A 21,354-nucleotide genomic window follows, 5' to 3' on the forward strand; every position below is an offset into this window, starting at 1 on the left:
TAGTTTAGAAGGAGTAGATTCTTTAATAATGATGTTACTGTTGAACACTTTTCACAAAATTAGGGACTGGTTGAGAGTGGAAGACACTTCTGGAGGTTAGCTGGTCCAACCCTCCTGCTCAGGCAGGGCCATCTACAGCCAGTGGCACAAGACCATGTCTAGGCAGTTTCTGAGAATCTTCAAGGATAGAGACTCCACAACCTCTCTGGACAGCATATGGCAGTGCTCAGTCACCCTCATGGTGAAAAAGTTCCTGATGTTCTGAGGGAACCTCCCGTGTTTCAGTTTGTGCCCTCTGCCTCTGTTCTTGTGACTGGGCACCACTGAGAAGAGCCTGGCTCCACCCTCTTTGTACCCTCCTTTCAGGTATTTATATACAATAAAAAGCTCCCCCCTGAGCCTTTCCTTCTATAGGCTGAACAGTTTCAGCTCTCTCAGCCTTTCCGTATGTAAGAAAGACATGCTCCAGTCCCTTCATCATCTTTGTGGCCTTTCATTGGAGTCTCTCAAGAATGCCTTTGTCTTCCTTTTCCTGAGGAGCCAGTAACTGGACACATCATTCCAGATGTGGCCTCACCAGTGCTGAGTGTTTTGTTTGTGTGTTTTTATTGTAGCTCCTGTCTTTGCTTCCACCTCCATCTTTCAGCTTGTAGAAAGTACTGGTGGAAAACCCCAAAAGGATGGAGATAAGTGGAGGGACCTGTCTCTGCATGTCCTCTACCAAACTACTTGAGGTAGCTCTGAACCTTTCAGCTACTTTTCCACTTGAGACAGCAGCAGGAAGGAGGGAAAGAAGCTCACAAGAGCTGGCTTCTGAGTGTGTTGATAGCACCAAGTCCTGCTGAAATCTGTAAATTCATTCATTGGTCTTGGTTTCAGGGTTTTTTTGCATCTGAAGGAAATGACCATGATAATGACCTGCTTCCTGGCAAAGCAGGAATTCCCTGATCGACCTGTTGTGTTAGGTGAGACAGTTTGCCTCACTGAAGTGAACCAGCACAGACTTAGGAAAAAAAAATAATGTAATGACTTCATGAGCAGGAATACTTGAGTTTTTCTATTCCATATTCATAATGTACTCTACAGGTCTTGATAAAAATATGGCTGTTTTTCAGTGAGGAATTTGTAGCCATAACATAAGTGTTAGTGGTAGGGGCAGGAATCTAGGTAGGGCAGCACAGAGTTAACAATAGCTAGTTGACTGGGCTTCTCTGATTTACATAGCTACAACATACTTAATCCTTGGATTCCTCTGTATTTGTGTTGAGTTCTGAGTACGTTTCCAGGCTTTTGGGAATTATTTACAACTTCCTCCCTGTTATACCCCATATATTCATACTTCTTATTTAATTAGATATCAGGGGACCTATGTAGCTAGAGAAGTCTTCTGGGTAAAAGGTACTAATGGCATGTCTGGTTTAAGTGATCCATTTATAACACTAGGGGTGGGGCCCAAAGTTGGAGCTATTAAGAAGAAGGTAGCTTGAATGTCTTTAGTTAAAGAAATGGGACTTGCTTATGCTGCGCATGAATATGTTACCAAAAAAAAAGTCCAGATCTTGCAGGGGCCCCAGTGTGGTGCCTCTAACAATAGAGTTATGTTCAAGTTTGTTTTCCAGTTAAGTATTTATGACATGCATTTTGATGCCTATGTTGTTTAGCCTGTGGATGGATGTCAGGTAGCAGAAGGGGTGGCAGAAGGGTTAGCAGAAGATGTTTTATGTGCAAAATTGAAATTGTGACTTCCCTGCAGCACATATGGAAAACTAAAGTCAAGAAGGCATGTTCACGCTGTCTGCCATACGTGCCTGCCTGGTGCGGCAGACTGCCCGTTTTGGATGCTCTATCCCGGGTAGCATAACTACTTCCCTCCCATCAGTGGTGTGTGAGGTGGTGTCTGGCAGTCTAGATAGCTTGTTGCTCTCTTGACCTTTCAAAACTATAGCAGTTATGACAGCTCAATTAAGCACTCCTAGCATGCAGGCTGGATATAGTCCAGTAGCATTTTGATAGGAACCTTCCACACAGGGAAATCAAGGGCCAAAAATCCTGTTTCAGATTATCTGATCTGAAGTTTCTTTGTTAGTCTTTTCCAGGCACAATTCCTTTTTTTTTTTTTTCCTCTCTTCTGTTTTCCTCTTCATTTGCAATTGAGGTTTTGCGTTTATGTCTGTTTGGAAATATGTTTTTGTTTTCCAGTTGATAATAATAAGCAGGTCTGGTGAACAAATTCAGAAACAGTTGATCACAGTAACCTTTCATTTATTTTTATTTAATATTGGCTCACAAGAAGTCTATCACAGGAAAAGAATCCATCTATCTCCTTACCAAAGCCATGGACATCTGTCTTCATGAAGACATGTCTTCTCTAAATTATAAACAAGCTCTGGGCGACTGGACTGACTAAATGAAGTGCTGTTTGTTTACTTATAATACACGTTACTTTCCAGATAATGACTTCACCTGATGAGTAAGAATTACAAAATGCTGAGATAGGTAACTAATCTTCGATAGGAATCATGAGTTCTTTTTTCAGCAAGCCTTTTATTTACACAGAAGCAGGTAATGATAGCCAAGTTAGTTTATTATTGTTTATTATTTTATACATCTCTGATCAGATTAATATATAAGATTCTGCTGGGAGAAAATCTGGCAAAACCTGGGTGTTTCCGTTGCTTTAACTACAGGACTATAGGAACCAGCCAGTTAGAAGTTTTTTTCTGAGAAATGAAATAATAAATTCCCTGATAAATTCTCCTATGCATATTTCATTGTACATTGTGGTTTATGCCACAGTGTTATTCTATAAGTTTTAATTTAGCAATGCATAGGACATTTTGGCATTTAAAATGCTTGAATTGCTTACCAAATTTTATGATTTACAGTAGAGTTTTAGAGTTCTGTTAGATCTTACAAACCAGTCAAATGGAGTTAATTGGTTTTAATACTTTTAATACTTTTTTGTTTTACTTTTTTTTTAAGACATTTTTTGAGGTTTTTTTCTGAATATCTATACACATGTTGTTATTAGAAATACATTCTTTATGTAAAAATAAATTCTTTAAATTTGTTTTTTGGTACAAGCAAAGCAATGTTGATCCAGAAATCCAAAATGACAGTGCTACCTACTCAGTTGAGTGCTGAAGTCTAAGGGCAGGTAGACCACTACAGGAATTCTAGGCCAGTTTATAGGAGCAAGGCTGATTCATTCATACTATTATTGGGGCATCATAAGAACATAGTTGTATTTCTAAGCTATTCCTTTAGGTAACAACTAAGTATGACAGGAAAAAATTCTCTACATGTCTTTTTATAAAGTTTATTTGCCTGAAAGGAAATTATAAACTTAATTTTTTCTTCATTCAGGGTAACTAAGTTTTATTTTATGTGTAGAAATGGGCTTTAATGAAGTTGACTTTGTGCTTAAATTCTTAGGCTTGTATTTATCTGCTTGTGGAGGCAGCTCAGTGGGCTAATTTTTGAGCCTAGATGTCATATAACTTCAGAGTTTATTATCTTTAGATGTTAATTACTCTTAGAATTTCTTTATTTTTCCAGTGTAGGAGATTAACAACTAAAATTCATTATAAACTTGAAAAATTTTAATCAATGGAGATTGTCAGAACTCAACTAGACAAGGCCCTGAGTGAGCTAATTGGGCTTTGAATCTGGCACTACTGAGCACAAGGTTGGACTAGATGTCCTTTTCTCCAGATGTTCTCTCAGCAGTCTACTTTTTTACTGTGATTCCATTCAGAGCATGCAAGCTATGTAGAAGTCCTAAGGGCACCAAAGTAGAAATTCCCAGGTTTTTTATAAGTCAAAACTCACTCTTAGAAATTTTCATCTTGTCCAGCAGTTGCCCATGATTTAGTTCCTGTTACTGAAGGACGCCCAATATAATTCTGAAATTTTAGGCCTCTAATCTGTAATTCACTGTGATTCTTTTGCCTTCATCTGCATTCCATGTAAATATGGGGATATATCTATAAAGTAAGATCTGAAAGACGGAGGTTCAGATTGTTGCTCAAATATAGTCAATTTATCATATGTATCATATGTATCATATGTATCATATGTTTTCCCCATACATTTAAGAAACTTGTGTTCTGTTTCCCTTAATTCCTTCTAAAGGGAATTATTCAGATTGTGTACTGTAGTTCTGTTATTCATTATATGGACATCCTGGCAAGAACATGGGTGGCCTTCAGACATGCTTAAGTAAAATCATAAGGCTCACTGTACAAGGCTTTAGTACCATATGTGAAATTTTGATTTTGCTGATTGAAATTTCACTTGAACTTAACAGTGAGAAAAGGATTTTTTTCTTTTAAATAATCACCACATACACCTATTTCCTGATAACTTAAACTGGTTTGCCTTCTAAGAGTTTTCCTATGCATGCGTGGATGTTATCTCCCACCTCTCCCAATAACATAGATTTGTAAGGAAAAATTAATAATTCTGTTCACCCATATTGTGTTAGTACAAAATAATGTTCTGATCAGTTTGGATCCAGAGGTTTGGTGGAATTTGCAGGCCAGAACATCTGGAAAATGGTCTAGATGTGACTGTCCTTGGTGTCCTGAGAGAGAAAATACAATCCAGCTGATAATATTTCCTCTAGCTGTTGTTGCCTTGTCAGCACAGGATTAAAATTTCAGATATTTCTGTAATCAAATGCCTCCCAGTAAAATGCATATATTTAAAAAAACCCAAGCATGGCAATTTGTGCTGTTTTGCTTGAGGCTATTTTAAATAAACATGGACATCTGTGTCTGTAAGCGTGGTGGGAGAGATTAGTCCTGCCAGTTACACAACATGTTTTGTGGATCAGCTTGCCTTGTGACAATTGAAAGTGTTGTTCCTGGACTTCTCTGGTAGATTTTATGACGTGAGTGAAATGCTATTTGATTTAAATAAGGTCTATTTTAGCCTAATCAAAGAGGAAACAAGAAGGAACTGCTATGAAGATCATAGGCTATGATGATTTTGAAAATTACCAGGACTAAAAAATGTCAATGCCTTTTCAAACCGTAAAAAGATCCATGCCTGCAGACATGGATCTGACAAAACACGAGAGGTTATAAAAGACCATATTTGTGTTACTGTGCCAACTACAGCAACAAACATTTCCTTTTCTTCTGCATGATGAAAGAAACAATAAGATGTAATTTTTGGTTTATGCGTTGTAACCTCAAAAACTTTGAACAGGAAGGAAGATGCTAACTGTATTAATTACTACTGATTATAGATAGAATACTATTACAGCAGGAGCGATGAAAGGAGAGCAGTGCAAATTTAGTGTTGCATTTAGTGTTAACTTCTGACTTTAACCTGGTCAGGGAAGCCCACATTGTGACTGAAGAATCCTTGAAGGGGTTTAAGTACAAATATATTTGAATTGTGGTATAGCAGCACATATACAATCTACATGACTACTGAGCTGGCAATAGATGTGACCTAGAAAAGATGATGCATCTTGAGCTTCTTTAGAATTTTGTAATATTTGCCTGCATGTGCGTACTTTGGGAACTGACTTCATGTAAAGCAGGGTGAACACAGAGAGCCTGTTGAATGCTTGTAAGCAGAAAAAACAGTTGTGGAATTAGCTTTCTGCTTATATGTTTCAATTCAGAAGCCTAGAACCACTTGTTATTTATTGGCTGGCTCTAAAGTCCTTTTTATGAAAGCTGATATCCTTTTATGATAAGATAACCCACCTAGTTGATCAAGGGAAGACAGTTGATGTAATCTTTTTGAATTTCAATAAAGCTTTCAATGCTGTCTCTCACAGGATCCTTCTGCACAAACTGTCCAGCACACAGCTGGATAAACACATCATGGGCTGGGTGAGGAATTGGCTCGTGGGTCAAGCACAGAGGGTAACAGCCAAAAGGGTGATATCAGACTGGCGACCTGTCACTAATGGGGCTCTGCAGGGCTCTGTCTTAGCCCCTGTGCTCTTCAGTATCTTCATAAATTACTTGGGTGCAGGACTGGAAGGGATACTAAGCAAGTTTGCAGATGACACAAAACAGGGAGGAGCTGTTGACTCTCTCAAAGGCAGGAAGGCCCTGCAGAGAGACACTGACAAAGTAGAGGACTGGGCAGTCACCAACCATAGGAAGTTCAACAGTGGAAAATGCCAGATTCTTCACCTGGGATGGAGCAACCCTGGATGTTTGTACAGACTGGGGAATGCTGGAAAACAGTACTCGGAAAGGGACCTGGGAGTCCTGGCGGATGGCAAGTTGAATATGAGTCAGCAGTGCCCTGGCAGCCAGGAGGGTTGATAAGCCAAACTTATCATCAGTACCACTGCTGCTATCACCCCGTGTGCTGGGGGGCATCAGGCAAAGCATGATCAGCCAGTTGAGGGAGGGGATTGTCCCACTCTTCTCTGCTCTGGTCCAGCCTTACCTTGAATATTGTGTGCAGTTTTGGTAACTGCAATATGAGAAAGATATTAAGCTGTTAGAGAGTGTCCAAAGGAAGACAAGGAAGATGGAGAAGGGCCTTGAGGGGAAGCTGAGGTCACTTGGTCTATTCAGCCTGGAGGAGACTGAGGAGAGACCTTATTGCAGTCTACAACTTCCTCATGAGAGGAGGAGGAGGGGCAGGCACTGATCTCTGTGGTGACCCCTGCCTAAAGTTGTGTCAGGAGAAGTTTAGGTTAGATATTAGGAAAAGGTTCTTCACCCATAGGGTGGGTGGGCACTGGAACAGACTGTCCAGGGAAGTGGTCACAGCACTAAACCTGACAGAGTTCAAGAAGCATTTGGATGATACTCTCAGGCACATGGTATGACTCTTGGGGACGGTCCTCTGCAGGGCCTGGGAGTTGGGCTCTGTGATCTTGGTGGCTCCCTTCCAACTCCTCAGATTCTGTGATTCTGTAAACTGAAGAAAATATTATTTTTAATTGAGCGTAAACACATGAGTTTAAGGAGAGAATTGATTTCCTTACCAAACAATGGAGCAGAGAGGAAAAAGCAGGCTTTAGCCAGAGCAATTCCTGATAAAAATGAATTGTCAGGCATGACATGGGCTTGTTTGTATTTCTTTGGTGAGAGTTAGCACATGTTTTGAGGCCTTAAGGCTTGCAGAATTGGAGTTTCATTCCTGTGTCTCTCATCATTGCAGGTGCTGAAGACTCTTGTAAGCAGGAACTTGCTAGGGATGTGTTGGAAGGTGTCTCTTCATCTGAGACATTTTACAAAGTTAATTGATCCTGGTAGCATATTAATAATGTTGTTTTAGAGCAATGTGAGATACTTCTTGTATTAAAATTTTTGAATAAGTTGACTGTTGTATAGCTCATGTGAAATCTAAAAATGGAGGTTTACCCAGAGTGTATGTTTGCTCTTTTTTAAAAAAGAATTCTATTGTATTTCCAAGGTCACAGATTCTTTTGAAATCCTGAATTCCTGAGTCCTGATATGTGCCAGGAGCACAGGCACTATATCCAGTTTTGGTGCCCCAACAGATGAAATACGTGGACAAATCAGAGAGGGTTCAGGGAAGGGCCCCAAGGACGGTTGGGGCTGGATCACTTGGCCTTCAGATGTAGGCTGGGGGACTGGAGCTTGCACAGCCTGGAGACAAGATTCTTCAGCGTATGCAAGGAGGTTTTCAAAAGCACAGAGCCAGTCTCCTCAGAGGTATGTGGTGGGAGGACAATCAAGCATATACTCTCTGTCAGTACTCAATATAGCAATAACAGATGAAAGAGCAACCAGTGGTCAAAAATTTGGTGCATCTTCTAGAGGAGGAAATGGCTTAGTGAGGGATATGATATAATGTGCTCTCTTGACCCTGGCAAAGTCTATTCTGAATCAGAAAGAAGTCTGTTCCTGATGTTTATGTCTGAAAAACAGAAAATGTTTGGTCTTCTGTGTTGCGATAATTTTAGAAACCTGGATTCAGTTGTTATCCTGGAAAGTGGTTGTTGTACTGTCCTAACCTTTAAATGTTCCAGAAAATGCAAAATACTCCAGTATTGAATTAGAAAAGTTCACCACACCATGTGCTGCTTTTATGATTTCCTTTATTTTTTTCTATTGCAATTCATTTAGATTTTACTTCCTTTCAAGTCAGCGTGTAATCATTATCACCATCTTCTGCATATCTGTTTCCATGTTACCTACAACATACACTTCTCTTTTAACCCTCCTGTCTTTATTTAAGCAGTCATATCTCAGAAGTGCCAGTATAAATCCATAGTACAATATCTTTTAGCTATAAAAAAATACTATATATAGTATATTATATACTATAATACACAACCTTTTACTAATTCTTTTTTGTAAATGAGTGTTGTATATACTCTTCACATTCCCGTGTTCCCTTGCAGATGGAAAACAGGGACAATAACATACAGAGGCTTCAGAGGCAACATACAGAGATGGGGAGAGTGCTCTAAAAGTGAGCAGAGTCAGAATCACAAACTCTGTCTCGCTCTCCTTCTTTCAAAAAACAGTGGAGCCAATGGATGGGAACAGTTGGCATCAATCAATCTATACATTAACTGATATATTTTCATTTCAGAACAAAAACTATAAATATATATGCTGGAGAGAGAGAATTTCCAAGTTTATTTTGATATGTGATAGGCAAGAGGGACAAAAGGCCTTTCTAGAGATTTTTCCATTGATGTGAAAGTATTATGGACTGTTGTATTCTTGAAATCAGATGAGAATAATTGTAATATGTAAATAGTGAAAGTAACCTCATCCTCTTGGTAAAATCATAAGTAGTTTGCTTTGCTTTATGCTAGGCCTTGTGTATAAGTAATGGGTATAAAGAAACAGTCCTGATATTTTTCTATCAGTGCACAAGGATGAAGGCTGAAGCAAAGGAATAACACCTGACACCACAAGGTCTCGTGTGACTTCTGACACTCTTAGAAACTGGTCTTATATTTAGCTCATTGATGAGGATATGTGTATTTTTTGCAGTGGGTATATCCTGAAGTAAATGATGCCATGCAGTGTGAAAGCTGCTCACTTGGTGTTTCTAGCAATATCAAAGAGAGGAACGCTGCAGATGCTTAAAGTCATCACATCTGCAAGATGTACCTTGGCTGAGTCACAAACAACCCTCTGTTTGATGGGCTTGAGCTTTCAGTGAGCCTGGGTTAGGGGAATCCAATTAATTAATACTTTAATCTTCACTGTGCACAGTTTAACAAAGGTGTTGATAAGAAAGCCTCTCCTAATATAAGCTGTGAGAAAATTGCAGTGTTTTATGTCATAGCAGTCATTGACTGCTGTTAACAAAAGATCATGACCAGAAAATCAAAATTTCAGTAGTAGATGATGGGCTGGAAAATAAACTTATCAGTAGACAACTAGCATGTGATGGTGTTTTTTTCAGAGTGCATGATTGTCAGACTAAGCCATTAAGAGATATGGGAAAAAAGATATTTAAAAAGATGAACTTTATATTTATGGTATAGAAACGAAGGGTAATAAGTAAAGATATATGTAAAAGCAGCAGTTACCTTTGAAAGCTGACAACATCTGAATGTTGGAACTTGCAGTTGGCATCGGCACAGCTGAGAGCCTCTGGGTAAGGATTAAGGGACAAAACAAATAGAGTGAATATTGTGGGAGTCTTCTCTAGGCCACTCAGGACGACACTGATTAATTATTCTTAAAGAATTAAGGGATACTGCTAAATCATTGATCCTTGCCCTTATGGGGGACTTCAACTTGCCAAATATTAACTGGGATCACCACACAGATGGCAAAAAAAGGTCCAGAAGATTCCTGAAACATATGGAGGACAACTTTATGGTACAGGTCCTAAAAATGCCCTCCTTGATTTGTTGCTTGTTAAGAGGGAGGATCCTGTGAGTGAAATGGTGATTGGTGGCTGCCTTGGCGAAAGAGATCATGAAGCAGTCAAGTTTAAATTTCTGGTGATAGGAGGAAAACTGCCAGCAAAGCTTCAACACAGGATATGAGGAGAGGAGAGTTCAGGCTGTTCAGGCAGCTAAGGAGTCAGGTCCTCTGAAAAAATTCTTTTGAAGGTACTGGGGTCCATCAGTGCTGGTTGCTTTTCAGGCACCACCTCCTGAGGGCACAGGAGCAAGCAATTTCAAAATGTCAGAGGTCCAGCAGGCAAAGCAGAAGGCCAGCTTGGCTAAGCAGGGATCTTTTTCTGAAGCTAAGGCCAAAAAAGCCAGTGGAAGAAACGTCAGGTGGCATGGGACAACTACAGAGATGGTTCTCACTGTTGTAGAGAGAAAATTTGTGCAGCCAAAACTCTATTAAGAGTTGAAGCTGTCCAGAAATGTGGAGGGCAATAAAAAGGGGTTTTTAAAATATTTTATTTGCAAAAGGCAATGCAGAAATAACATTGACCTGTTACCTGATGAGGATCATCACTACACAAACAGGGACATAGAAAAAGCAGAGATATATAATGCTTTCTTTGCTTCAGCTCTGGTGATGGGCTACGGGGGGTCCCAGAGCCCTGAGCTGCAGGACCATGACTATGAGAATGATAAACTCCATCAACCCCAGAATTGGTGTGGGATTTGCTGCTTATGGGGCTTGATGAGAGTCATCCAAGGGTACTCAGAAGAGCTGGCTCATGTCATTGCGAGACCTCTCCCAATGATTTTTGAATGGCCTTGGTAATCTGGAGAGATCCCCGTTGACTGGAAGCTGGCAAATGTCCCAGTTTTCAAGAATGGTAAGAGGGAAGACCCTGGAAACTACAATTCAGTCAGTCCCACTTCAGTGACTGGTAAAAATGATGGTGGTGAAGATTGTTCTGGGAGTTACTGCAAAACACCTCAAAGACAACATCAGTCAGCACGGCTTCATGAGAGGAAAGTCCTGCTTGATGAACTTAATTTCGTTTATAAAAAGGCAACCCACGTAGTTGGTCAAGGGAAGTCAGTTCAAGTAATCTTTTTGGATGTCAGTAAAGCTTTTGATACTGTCTCTCATAGGATCCTTCTGGACAAAATACCCAGCACGCAGCTGGATAAACACATCTTGCAATAGGTGAGAAACTGGCTCATGGATTGGGCACAAAGAGTCATAGTAAATGAGGTTACATCAGTCTGGCGACCTAGTGGGGTTCTGGGGTTCTGCAGGGCTCAGTCTTAGGACCAGTTCTCTTCAACATCTTTGTAAATGGCTTGCACTGAGGACACAAAGGTATGCCAATGACACTAAATTGGGATGATCTGTTGACTCCCTTGAAGGTAGAAACATGCTGCAGAGACCTCGACAAATTAGAGGACTGAGCAATCACCAGCTGAGACCTCATTGCAGTTACAACTTCCTCGTGAGAGGAGGAGGAGGGGCAGCCACTGATCTCTGTGGTGACTGCTGCCTAAAGTTGTGTCAGGAGAAGTTTATGTTGGATATTAGAAAAAGGTTCTTTACCCAGAGAGTGGTTGGGTGCTGGAACAGGCTCTGCAGAGAAGTGAGCACGGCACAAAGCCTGCCAGAGTTCAAGAAGCATTGGAAAATGCTCTCAGGCACATGGTGTGATTCTTGGGGGTCAGGAATTGGACTCAATGATCCTTTTGGGTCCCTTCCAACCAAGGATATTTTATGATTCTGAGAAATAGTAAAATAAGGAAAACTTCACTGTATATGCTTAACATCAACATTTTTACCAAGGTAAAAACAAACAAGCAAGTCAGCACCCAAACCTTCCCTTTGTAATGTGGACTAGATTAAAAATTTGACATTTAAAAACCAGGTAGAGATTGCATGTACTGAGATAATCTGATAAAATTCAAAGAAAATATTTTTTTCCCTTCAGAATTCTCCATTGCTAACAGAATTTCATGTTGAATTTTCAAGGAAGCTATTTTTAAGTATGTAGAAAATCTTAATGACTTGAACCAAAATCCCAGATAAAAATATACTGACGATCTGGAACACAGAATCTAAATTGGCACTTTTAACTGAGCTGAGACAAATTAAGATGATGGTTGCCATGCTTTCCTGCAAATTTGTTCTTTTTCTAGTTGTCTTTCTGTTTCGTTGTTGACATCCCAGATGTGGTTTCCATTTTTCCTCATTTTAACTGTTCCCTTTTAATTCTGTGGCTGACCCAATCTTTGTCTTTCTCTTTGTGCTCTTGTATCAACACATAGCATTACAATTCTAAATTCTTTTTTTCTGAGTTGTCTTTCTGCAAATGAAATCCTTCCTTTGTGGTATTTAGTGCTTATTAATTAATTAATCAATTAATTACACTCAAAAATTACATTTTCATTTTTCCTGAAAGCCTTTAATTTTTAACCCCCTGCTGCCCCAGTAAACAGCACCACAGGTCAGCTTATTGTTACTAATATGCCTGGTTTACCTTTACCTAATGACTTAAACATATAATCAAGTTACCAGAGCTTTCAAAAGTTAGCATGAGTCAACCAAGTAGTGTTAATATCCATGTGTGTGCTGACAGTCTGAGACAAGAGTGAGATGATTCAGGTTCATGTTGCTTGCAATCATTTCCTTGGTGAATTTTTCTTCCTTTGACACCTGTCTCTTAGTTGTTCCACTGGAAACATCTTAACTCTGTCATTGCTCTGACTTGCATTTATAGTTCAGAATAGTTTAATGCCATTAAACTATTTAATAATTAAACTAATTAATAGTTTAGTGCCATCCTCTAGATCCAATTAATTGTCTCAAAACATCAAGTCCCTTTTTCTTTTTTCTTTAGTTTTGGGGACTTTTTTGTTTTGATTTTAAAGTTCTCAATTATGTGATTATATTGTTGATATAATAATGTTGATATTTTACAAACTTGGGAGTCCTCCGTCTATTCCTGTTCATTGACCTCTTCCTCAAAAGCACTTTCTCTTATTTCATAAATGTGAGAATCTCTCTGTCAGAATATACAGAGCTACCAGATTATCCTCCTTCAGAGGCTTTCATAGAACTAATCTCTGCCATAATACATATAGGAAACTTACTTCAAGAACAACCCACTATGGTTATGCAAGGGATGAGTCATAATGCTGGTATCAAATATTTAAAAGTGCTTTATTTTCTATTGCATTGCTACATTGATCCCTTTCTTACTCTTTTTTTTTTTTTCCCTCATATTCTCTCAGCCTTTAGATTGCAAGCTCTTTTAAGCAGAGTTTGTCATTAATTTTGTGACTGCACAGTGCATAGTACAGCAGGGATTCAAGGAGTTTTCCATCTTAGATTTTTTTTTTTTTTAAAAGGATAAGCTAACACACCAGACCATCTCACAGATTTGGGGAAAGTTCAGCTCTGAGTATGAGGGCTTTCTCTGTTTGCTAACTAAGCTGAGCTCTGCAGCTGCCTTTTTGCATATTGCCCAAGTTTTTCTGAAGAAGAAAAACTTCTTCAGAAAATGGCCATGAAAAGACCATCAGTCCTCTAAAAAACCCTACTTATGCTACTTTTTCATAGTGAAACAACAGAAGAGCAAACATTTAGGCCAATGTGATGAAATATGAGTGCAAATATGTGGGTTTGCTTGGAAGGGGTGTTATTTGGGTTTTTGTTGTTTAGTTTGTTCCTGGTTAAAGTAACTGGTACAAGTGTTTGCCTGGTCTATGAATGCCAAAATCTAGTCTTCCGCAAACCTAAGGGCTATTTAAAAAATCCTGTGCTGTCAGCTGGATTAGCACCTTGGAGCCCTGTTACTGTCAACTGGGTGCTGCGATCAAGCTTGACAAAGTCATGTTAAGGGTAAAGAGAAGACTGGTTTCCTATATAATCTCCTTTTTTTAATCACACTGCCACCCTAAAGCTCCCAGCTGTTCTAAAATTTCAGTCCTGCTCTTTGAACATCCCCCATGGCTGTAGATGCCATAGCAGCGCCCCATTAGCTCTAAACAACAACAACAACAAATTCTAATCAACATTGGGTTTATTTTTAAAATGGAAAATTAGCAGAATATTTCAATGCCTACTGTAGGAGCTGGTAGCCCTCCTTGCATAGTAATTGTTTATTTACATGTAAATGTGTGTGGGCAAATGCCCAAGCACTGCAGGGCCCATGCCAAGGAGGGAACGGGGTGGGAGTGGGCACCAGACATCAGGTGTAGACTTGGTAGTTGCCAGGTTTTGAAGTGTCCATGGCCTTTACACAAGGAGCTAATAATTCCTGCTTGATATGCCCTGAATGAAAACATATTCTCTTTCCTTTTTTCCTTTGCTAAATGGTATTTCTTCAGTTTGTCATACACTTCAAATACATGTTGCAAACAATTAATGGGATTAAATTTGGTCTTTCCATAAAAATTCTACTCTCAAATAATTTAACTTCTACCCTTAAATAATTAATAATTAACTATATTAATATAACATTGCACAGCATTCTTGCAGCAGCGCTTTGTGTTTTTTTCAACATAATTCAAAATCATGGCATTGCTTAGGCATCTGAAGAAAACTTCATGGAAGAGAAATTTTCATATTCACCACCTGTGCCACTCTGCCAAAGTGAGGTCCTTACTCATGGTGCATTTGTGGGAGTGCTTCTGACATCTAACTGAGTGGCTCACATTTTTCAGGTTGATCCATTTATGATGAAACAGGACAATCTGTATTCCCTGTTGGAATTTTATAATTTGCCAGTGTTGGCAGTTTCACTTCATGCTAAACTGTGACATTTCACATTTTGCCTTTGTTCTGAATCAATTTTAAAAGATTTTAAGTGAAGTAAACATTTTATGGAAATATTTTTTTACCATAGTTCGAAGCACTCCAGAAGTAGTTGCATATCACAAGGACATAATATACCATCTCAAATCATATCAGAGCAGGACATGGGATGTCATTCTTACTACTGCAACAGGCAGAAGATAAGGAGTTGACAATATCTCTGTATGTATTCTGAATATTGAAATGAATTGTTCCTCTTATTGGCACAGTGAGGCCTGAGCTTTCCATATTCAGAGTAGAAATCAAATTAAGACATAAATATATTTCTCCTTTTGGATTTAAAATTCTCATCAGCATTAAATTAATTAAAAGATGACAAATATATCTCTGAGAAGAGTCCAGTATTATAAATGAAGTGTTTCATATATATGTGCAGTCATATGTATTTCTTTATTCCTAGTAAAATCTTACTGCATGTTTGCTTACTGCTTCATTCCTTCATTTAATAAATAATAATGTAAAAAGTCTTAACTTGAAGGAACTTGTTTGATCTTTCTAAAAAGCTAATTATTTGAGAATTTTCAGTAATTTGGAAAATTACCTGTTCTAATGATATCTAATTCATAAGTGGATTAGAGTCTGTTAAAGACTCATGGTACTCAGAGGATTGCTTTTATTTTTTATGAGAAAGACACAATATAAAGGCTACGACTGAACTGGCAAGAGTAATGGTAGCTTTATTAGCCCCATGAGAATTTATTACTATACCAGAACAAACACATCAGCAGATTTTACGCTACTAATGTAACACTGCAGTCAAAATCTGTACTTAAGCTCCAACTGTACTGATGAAAATTAAGCATGGGTACAGAAAACTAACAAGAAAATGAAGAGATCTAGAGGCATCACCTAATTTACCTAAAGAGTTTCTACCTGCAAGTAAAAAGAAATGATAAAAAACCCCTTACTTGAAAGACCCTGTCTTTTGAAGATGATGCATTTCTACAGTACTGAAAACATAAGACATTTATGGTCTTGAAGGAAAAAGAGGATTAAATATGATCCCAAATGACCACTAGCAATGGGAAAAACATGGGTTCACGTTATGAGAATAGCTCATAGAAACTACTCTGATATAATAAGTGGTAAGATAGTTGGTAAATATTTGTCAAGCACGTTATTAAAACAGGAAATTATTTTTTCAACAAAATGGGTTTGTAAACCTGCCAAGTAAGGAAGAAAAGAAGAAAAGGATAAATAGATGGAGTAATTATTAACAAGACTTATCTCACTTATTATCAGTTTCCCGTGAAAGATGATGAACTGGCGGCTACAGTAGAATATATTACATACATATATCACTACAGCTCTTCCATATTGCAGTGGAAGAAGATGGAGACCTGCAGAATTTCACAAAGGCTGAATTTCTGAAGCTCTTGGGAAAAGATTCATACTGTTCTCCAGAGCAACCCCAAAAACTTGAGTAACCCAGGGAGGAAATGTAGTTTCCTTGGTTGTCATGAATAGACAATGGACATCCAATTGTCATTATTTTTCTTAAACAGCCATGTATTTCTATTACAGTGTCATCATAGCTTTTATCTCCGTTTGAAATTTTTTTTTATCTTAAAGTGATTGAATGAATTCTTAGCTTAAATAAAAATATTCAGAAGTTTATACAGTAAATTAAATGTAATTGTATGCTACCCATTTCCCTGGATCACTCTGCTGTAAGACTTTGATTTTTTTCCATATTTAAGAAGCAAGGAAGCTTCCAACTTCTCCTTTCCACAGAAAATTTGCATGACCATGTCCATCCCACTGGGAAAATAAATGTAATGTTGAGTTTGATTCATGTGATTTGTCAATATAATTAAAATAAATTGAGTCATTATGATTTTTTGGATGTGTGTTGGGACTGCGGCCAACACTAGACATGACCAGCACTGTACAAGATCTCTGTGGCCTGGAAGCTGAAATTCCAATTTTAGCGATTCTGGCCTGACCCAAAAGGCATTTTGCCCCCTTAGGGGAGATAAGAATTATGTTACTGTGCTTCATGAATTTTTTTATAGGGTGAGAACCATTTAGGCAGCATCCCTTGTGGACAGCAGACTGAAGGATAGTAAAACTGATGCTATGCTACTTGGTGAGTGTCAAATACGATGTACTCACCATGGAAGTGCTGTAGAAAGGTAACACCCACACGGGCTATCATGTGATTGCCATGTCAGGCTTAATGGCTTCTTTGTTTTCCTCTCACATAAAGGTAGTGTTGCTTTGGAGTTGGTTTATGACACTGTGCCTCAGGCATTAGAGTGGCACCAAGAACTGCAGCACTGGTGGGGAAGGGCTTGGATGTGCCCTTTCCAAAGAGGGAGTGCTGAGGGACAGCAGAGTGTCCTGAGGGGTGGGACTCTATGGGGGAGCTCATTACAGTTTCATCTTTCATTAGTGCTATGATAACATAAATGGTTTTGTCCATAGCCCAATGTTGTGTCAACCATAATAGGATTTAAATTCTACACTAAACTTCTGTTGCGCTCCACTGTTTCCTTCAGCAGGTGTGTCAGAAGTTGTGGCAAAGGGAAATTTTAAAGAATAGTAAAATTTGACAAGATTTGGATTTGGGGATGTTACAGGGCCTCTGCATTTTCTTAATGGACAAGATATTTTAAAAAATTCAAGAAGGTTTGAGTGTATTTTCTTTTATGTTCTGCTCCTTTTGCTTTAGCTCAGGAGGCATTTTAGTTTTGAACAGTCACTGTAACATAGCAGATGTATCTGAACTTCTGAAAAGCAAAACAGGTTTTTTTATGTCCGTTTAAAGACAGCTTATTAAACTCTATGCTGTAACAATTACAGGGTTCAGGAAAGAAGGAAAAAAACCCCAACATTTGGAAAGTTAAAAATTAGCCTTATTATAAACCACAGGTTTAGTGACAACTGTTGTTTGCTTTAATAATGGTGAAATGTAGGCTGCTGCATCATTTCTGATGAGCAATTTCATTGTTATACAGACACAAACCATTACAGGATTCAATCCTTCCTGAGACGTGCTACGACATATGTATGTCTACACTGTTTTCAGCTGTAGTCTCTATTTGCTATTTGTCTTGAGACTGTGGATTTATATTGAAGGCAGGCACTGCAGTCAGCTATAGTGATCCTTTTCTACTAGAATGTGTCATGTCCATTAGTACAACCCAAAACCTTACCATGTTACTCCCATGTCAGTTTATTAAACGGCAGAGGGTAACTGAAAAGCAAAATAAGGAAATTTAATGTTTTGTTTGGCTCTTGCCATATTAGGATCTAATATTTATGTGTTCTAGTGCTGCAGTTATTCTTTGCTTGTTTCCTCTGCTAATGTCAGAAAAAATATAAGCAGTACCCAGGGGGTTAAATTCCCACTCAACAGGCATAATTTTGGCTTCTGTAAGGGAGCTGTGAGTGGAGCTCAGCGCTTTGCTCAGCGGAGGGCAGCGTTGCGTGACAGAACCAAGCGTCCGAGGGAAACGTGGCTGGCAGCAGACATACATGACGGGAACGAGACGCTGTACCAGCTCTTCCAGTTTCACAGGGACCTCGCGTTTTCCAGCTGTTTACCCTTGAGATGTAAAATGGCAATTTGGCATAGGCTAACAGCCCGGTGTGATGTGAGCATCTGCGTAAAAGGCTGCACATATGGAGCATGCCCAGTGGAATGAACAGCCTGTTACCCCACCCCCAGCCAATCTAGGAAGAGATGAAATGAACTTTGCACTTGCAAATGTCACTGAATACATTTTGCACAGGATTTTAAAAGGTTCTCTTACAAGCACTATTTTTAACAGCCAAATCCGCCCCCCAAAACAGAAAGGAAAAAGCCCTAGGTATTTTTCTGTCATCGATCTCAGTTTCTGATCAGCTGAAGCATCTCTCACATCATTTACCTGAAGCCGGTTTTATTTTATGTTTTTATCGTTCAAGTTGAGATTTTTTGGAGGTGGTGTGGATTTTTTGGGAATGATTTTTTTTTTTTTTCCTGGCATGAAAAAATTTGAGAATTTAATTGCAGTAGAACACTTGGAAACAGTGAGGCTGGAAGCTTGAAAGGCAGAGGGAAGAGAAAGAAGGCTCTCACAGCAGAGCATGGATAGGAAAGGAGCTGTGATTCTGCAGTGCTCAGTGTGCACATGTTTTATGAGATCAGTGCCGGGCGCTGCAGCTGCGGACAGTAACTGAGCTGTCTGGCTAATGAAGGCCACCTGGATCAGGCTTCTGAAAAGAGCCAAAGGAGGACGTCTGAAGAATTCTGATATCTGTGTAAGCCCTGCGTTTTCCTTATCAGCTTATACTGTATGTATTGCAGAGACAGAGAGAAAAAAAGGCGGTGAGGAGAGGACAGTTGTTTTCATTCTGATTGAATTAGCAGAACTCTATTTTGCATGCAGGGAGATGCAGAGGGAAAGCAGAGCTGTCATTATTTATAGGGCTGTTCTGGCATTGTGGCTGCTTCCATTGTGGTGATACGGGGACATGTGTTGAGTCCAGACGGATTTTATTAGTTGGAAGTTGATTTGTGGTCATTTGCATGTTTTGCTGAGGGGCAGAGATGGATATGAGCCATTTGCAGTTCCGATGGGGAAAGTGTGTCAGGTAAAGAGGCTGCCCTAAAATAAAAATGCATAGCAAAGGTTAAATCTCTTAGCAGTGATATTGTGTAATGGTAATTATTGATACTGAATTTGCATTTTGATTATAAAAAATCTGTTAGCTTGCTATTTCTGTCTCTGTTTAGAGTTTTCATTTTTATGGAGCCATCCTTGAAGCTGCTGTGTGTCCTTCAGCCCTGCACTGCACCAGTGCTGTAACTCCACAGAGCAATGGGCTCTGCTTGCTGAAAAGCACACAAATAAGAGTGCAAGGATAGTGCAGGAAACAGAACACTGGGGAAGACACCTGCACTTTTGGAAAGTTTCCAGAAGGAAATATTAACCTAGGCATAATTTCTTCTAAGTGACTTTCCCTTTGGACAGTTACTCTGTTTTCAGGGATACAGAAGTACGAAAAAAGGCGAAGGGTATAGCCACTTCTACTTTGTTTGTTGTTGTTTTTTAAACATCAAAGGAACTTGTGACATTTTTTTTTCTCTTTCTTGTGCAGGGTTCGGCGGACTCCTACACCAGCCGTCCATCTGATTCAGATGTATCTCTGGAAGAAGATAGGGAAGCAGTACGGAGAGAGGCAGAGCGACAGGCCCAGGCACAGCTTGAAAAAGCAAAGGTAAGGTGTTACTTCCAGTCACAAACTCATAAAATGCTTGGCTTTAGAGTGGGGGTTGAAATTAGAGGATCTTTAAGGTCCCTTCCAACTCAGAGCATGCTATGATTCTTTGACTGTCATCTCATCCATTACTGATAAAAGGTTTCTAATATGTTAACATATAGATTAGATCTCTTATAAACATACTCCACACAGCAGGTGAAAATATATGTTCCATGAAAAATCACTTAAAATCAGTTTTCCATAATAGGCATTTGATTGACTTGTGTATTTCAGAACGTTCTTATTTAAATGTGTGCATTTATTCTTTTAATAAATATATGCATTTATTGCCGTGTATAGGGTCAAAGCTATGAGGTTTCACTGAAGATGTTTGTGAAAGTTTGCCTATGGAGTGCTATGGTACTCAAAGCTTGCAGTTTCAAAAATCAGCCCTCAAACATTGTATTCATCTCCCTTCAATGAAGGATCAGTCCCTACAAATCCTGTGTAAATTGGGAGAATCTATTACAAGGGTGTTTTTTTCCTGAAGACTTCATTGACTTTCTTTACACTTTGTGTTAAATGACCCCATGATTAATATACTGCAGGTCTTAATTTCTCCTACTTCCATACTCTGGGCAAGTAGTGACAATTCAGTAAGAAAACACTAAATAAGCTTTAGGTTTTTGATGTGTGTTTATGTATTTTGCATGAGATGCATTTAGGACTGTGAAGGTTTTAGCAGTGGAAGTGAACAGGCTTTTTTTTTTTCTGTCATCCATGCTGTATCTTTAAATACTACTGCACCTGTGAAAATTGTACTCATCTTGTTATCATTCATTTATCACTTCATTCCAGTTTTAGTTTTTTTGTGAGCTATCCACCAGATTTCAGTGTATTACTGTTTTCCAAAATCTATTTTTCTTTCTAATATCTTACATTTAAATACACTGTTAAGATACCTCCTCAAATCTACCTGATCTGTATTGTCGCTTTATCTCTAACTCCCTTCCTCCATTTTGCCTTGTTTTTTATTTGTCTGTCTCCCTTCCATCTCCCATTTCATTTAATTTTCCACTGTCAGCTTTCCCTCTGCCCATTTAGGCCACCTGTTTTACAAGGGTTCTTCAGAAATCCATGAGTCCAGGTCACTGAGCTATGCAGCTGATTGTATGGCAAGGACCAGCTCCGTAAATAATTAAGGACTATAACGTATAAGCAGACATCTTCATTGGGCAAGAAAACCGGAATAGGGAAGCCAAAAATGTTTTTTAGAAAATGTAGTTGTTAACTGATATTTATTAAGAGCTCCTAAAGCAGCTTTTTAATGAGCTGCTGGAATGTGCCAACTGTAAGAGGTGCTGAACATCTCTTTGAAGTTGGGTCTTGCTGTCCTGGGATCAGCATAGCAGAAACTCAACAGGAACAGTCTTCTTTCTCCTTCAGCCTTTTATCTCAGAAATGTTGCTGATTGTATCAGGAA

General features: G+C 38.9%; 1 protein-coding gene across 10 annotated transcripts in view; it reads left to right on the top strand.

Annotated features, from left to right (window-relative positions):
- Positions 1–21,354, top strand: part of CACNB2 (calcium voltage-gated channel auxiliary subunit beta 2) — a 247,248-nt gene that overhangs the window by 143,165 nt on the left and 82,729 nt on the right. For 6 of the 10 annotated variants that reach the window (XM_050325581.1, XM_050325586.1, XM_050325589.1 and 3 more), the window contains one exon: positions 19,770–19,889. In XM_050325581.1, coding sequence (XP_050181538.1) covers positions 19,770–19,889 — 120 coding nt within the window. Of the gene's footprint in view, positions 1–18,404; positions 18,930–19,229; positions 19,263–19,769; positions 19,890–21,354 lie in introns of those variants that run through there. The other 4 variants (XM_050325606.1, XM_050325613.1, XM_050325655.1 and 1 more) reach the window with 2 other exon arrangements.

This window comes from Myiozetetes cayanensis, unplaced genomic scaffold, assembly GCF_022539395.1.
Source record: "Myiozetetes cayanensis isolate MyiCay16 unplaced genomic scaffold, myiCay2020 scf1, whole genome shotgun sequence".
Classification (NCBI taxonomy): domain Eukaryota; kingdom Metazoa; phylum Chordata; class Aves; order Passeriformes; family Tyrannidae; genus Myiozetetes; species Myiozetetes cayanensis.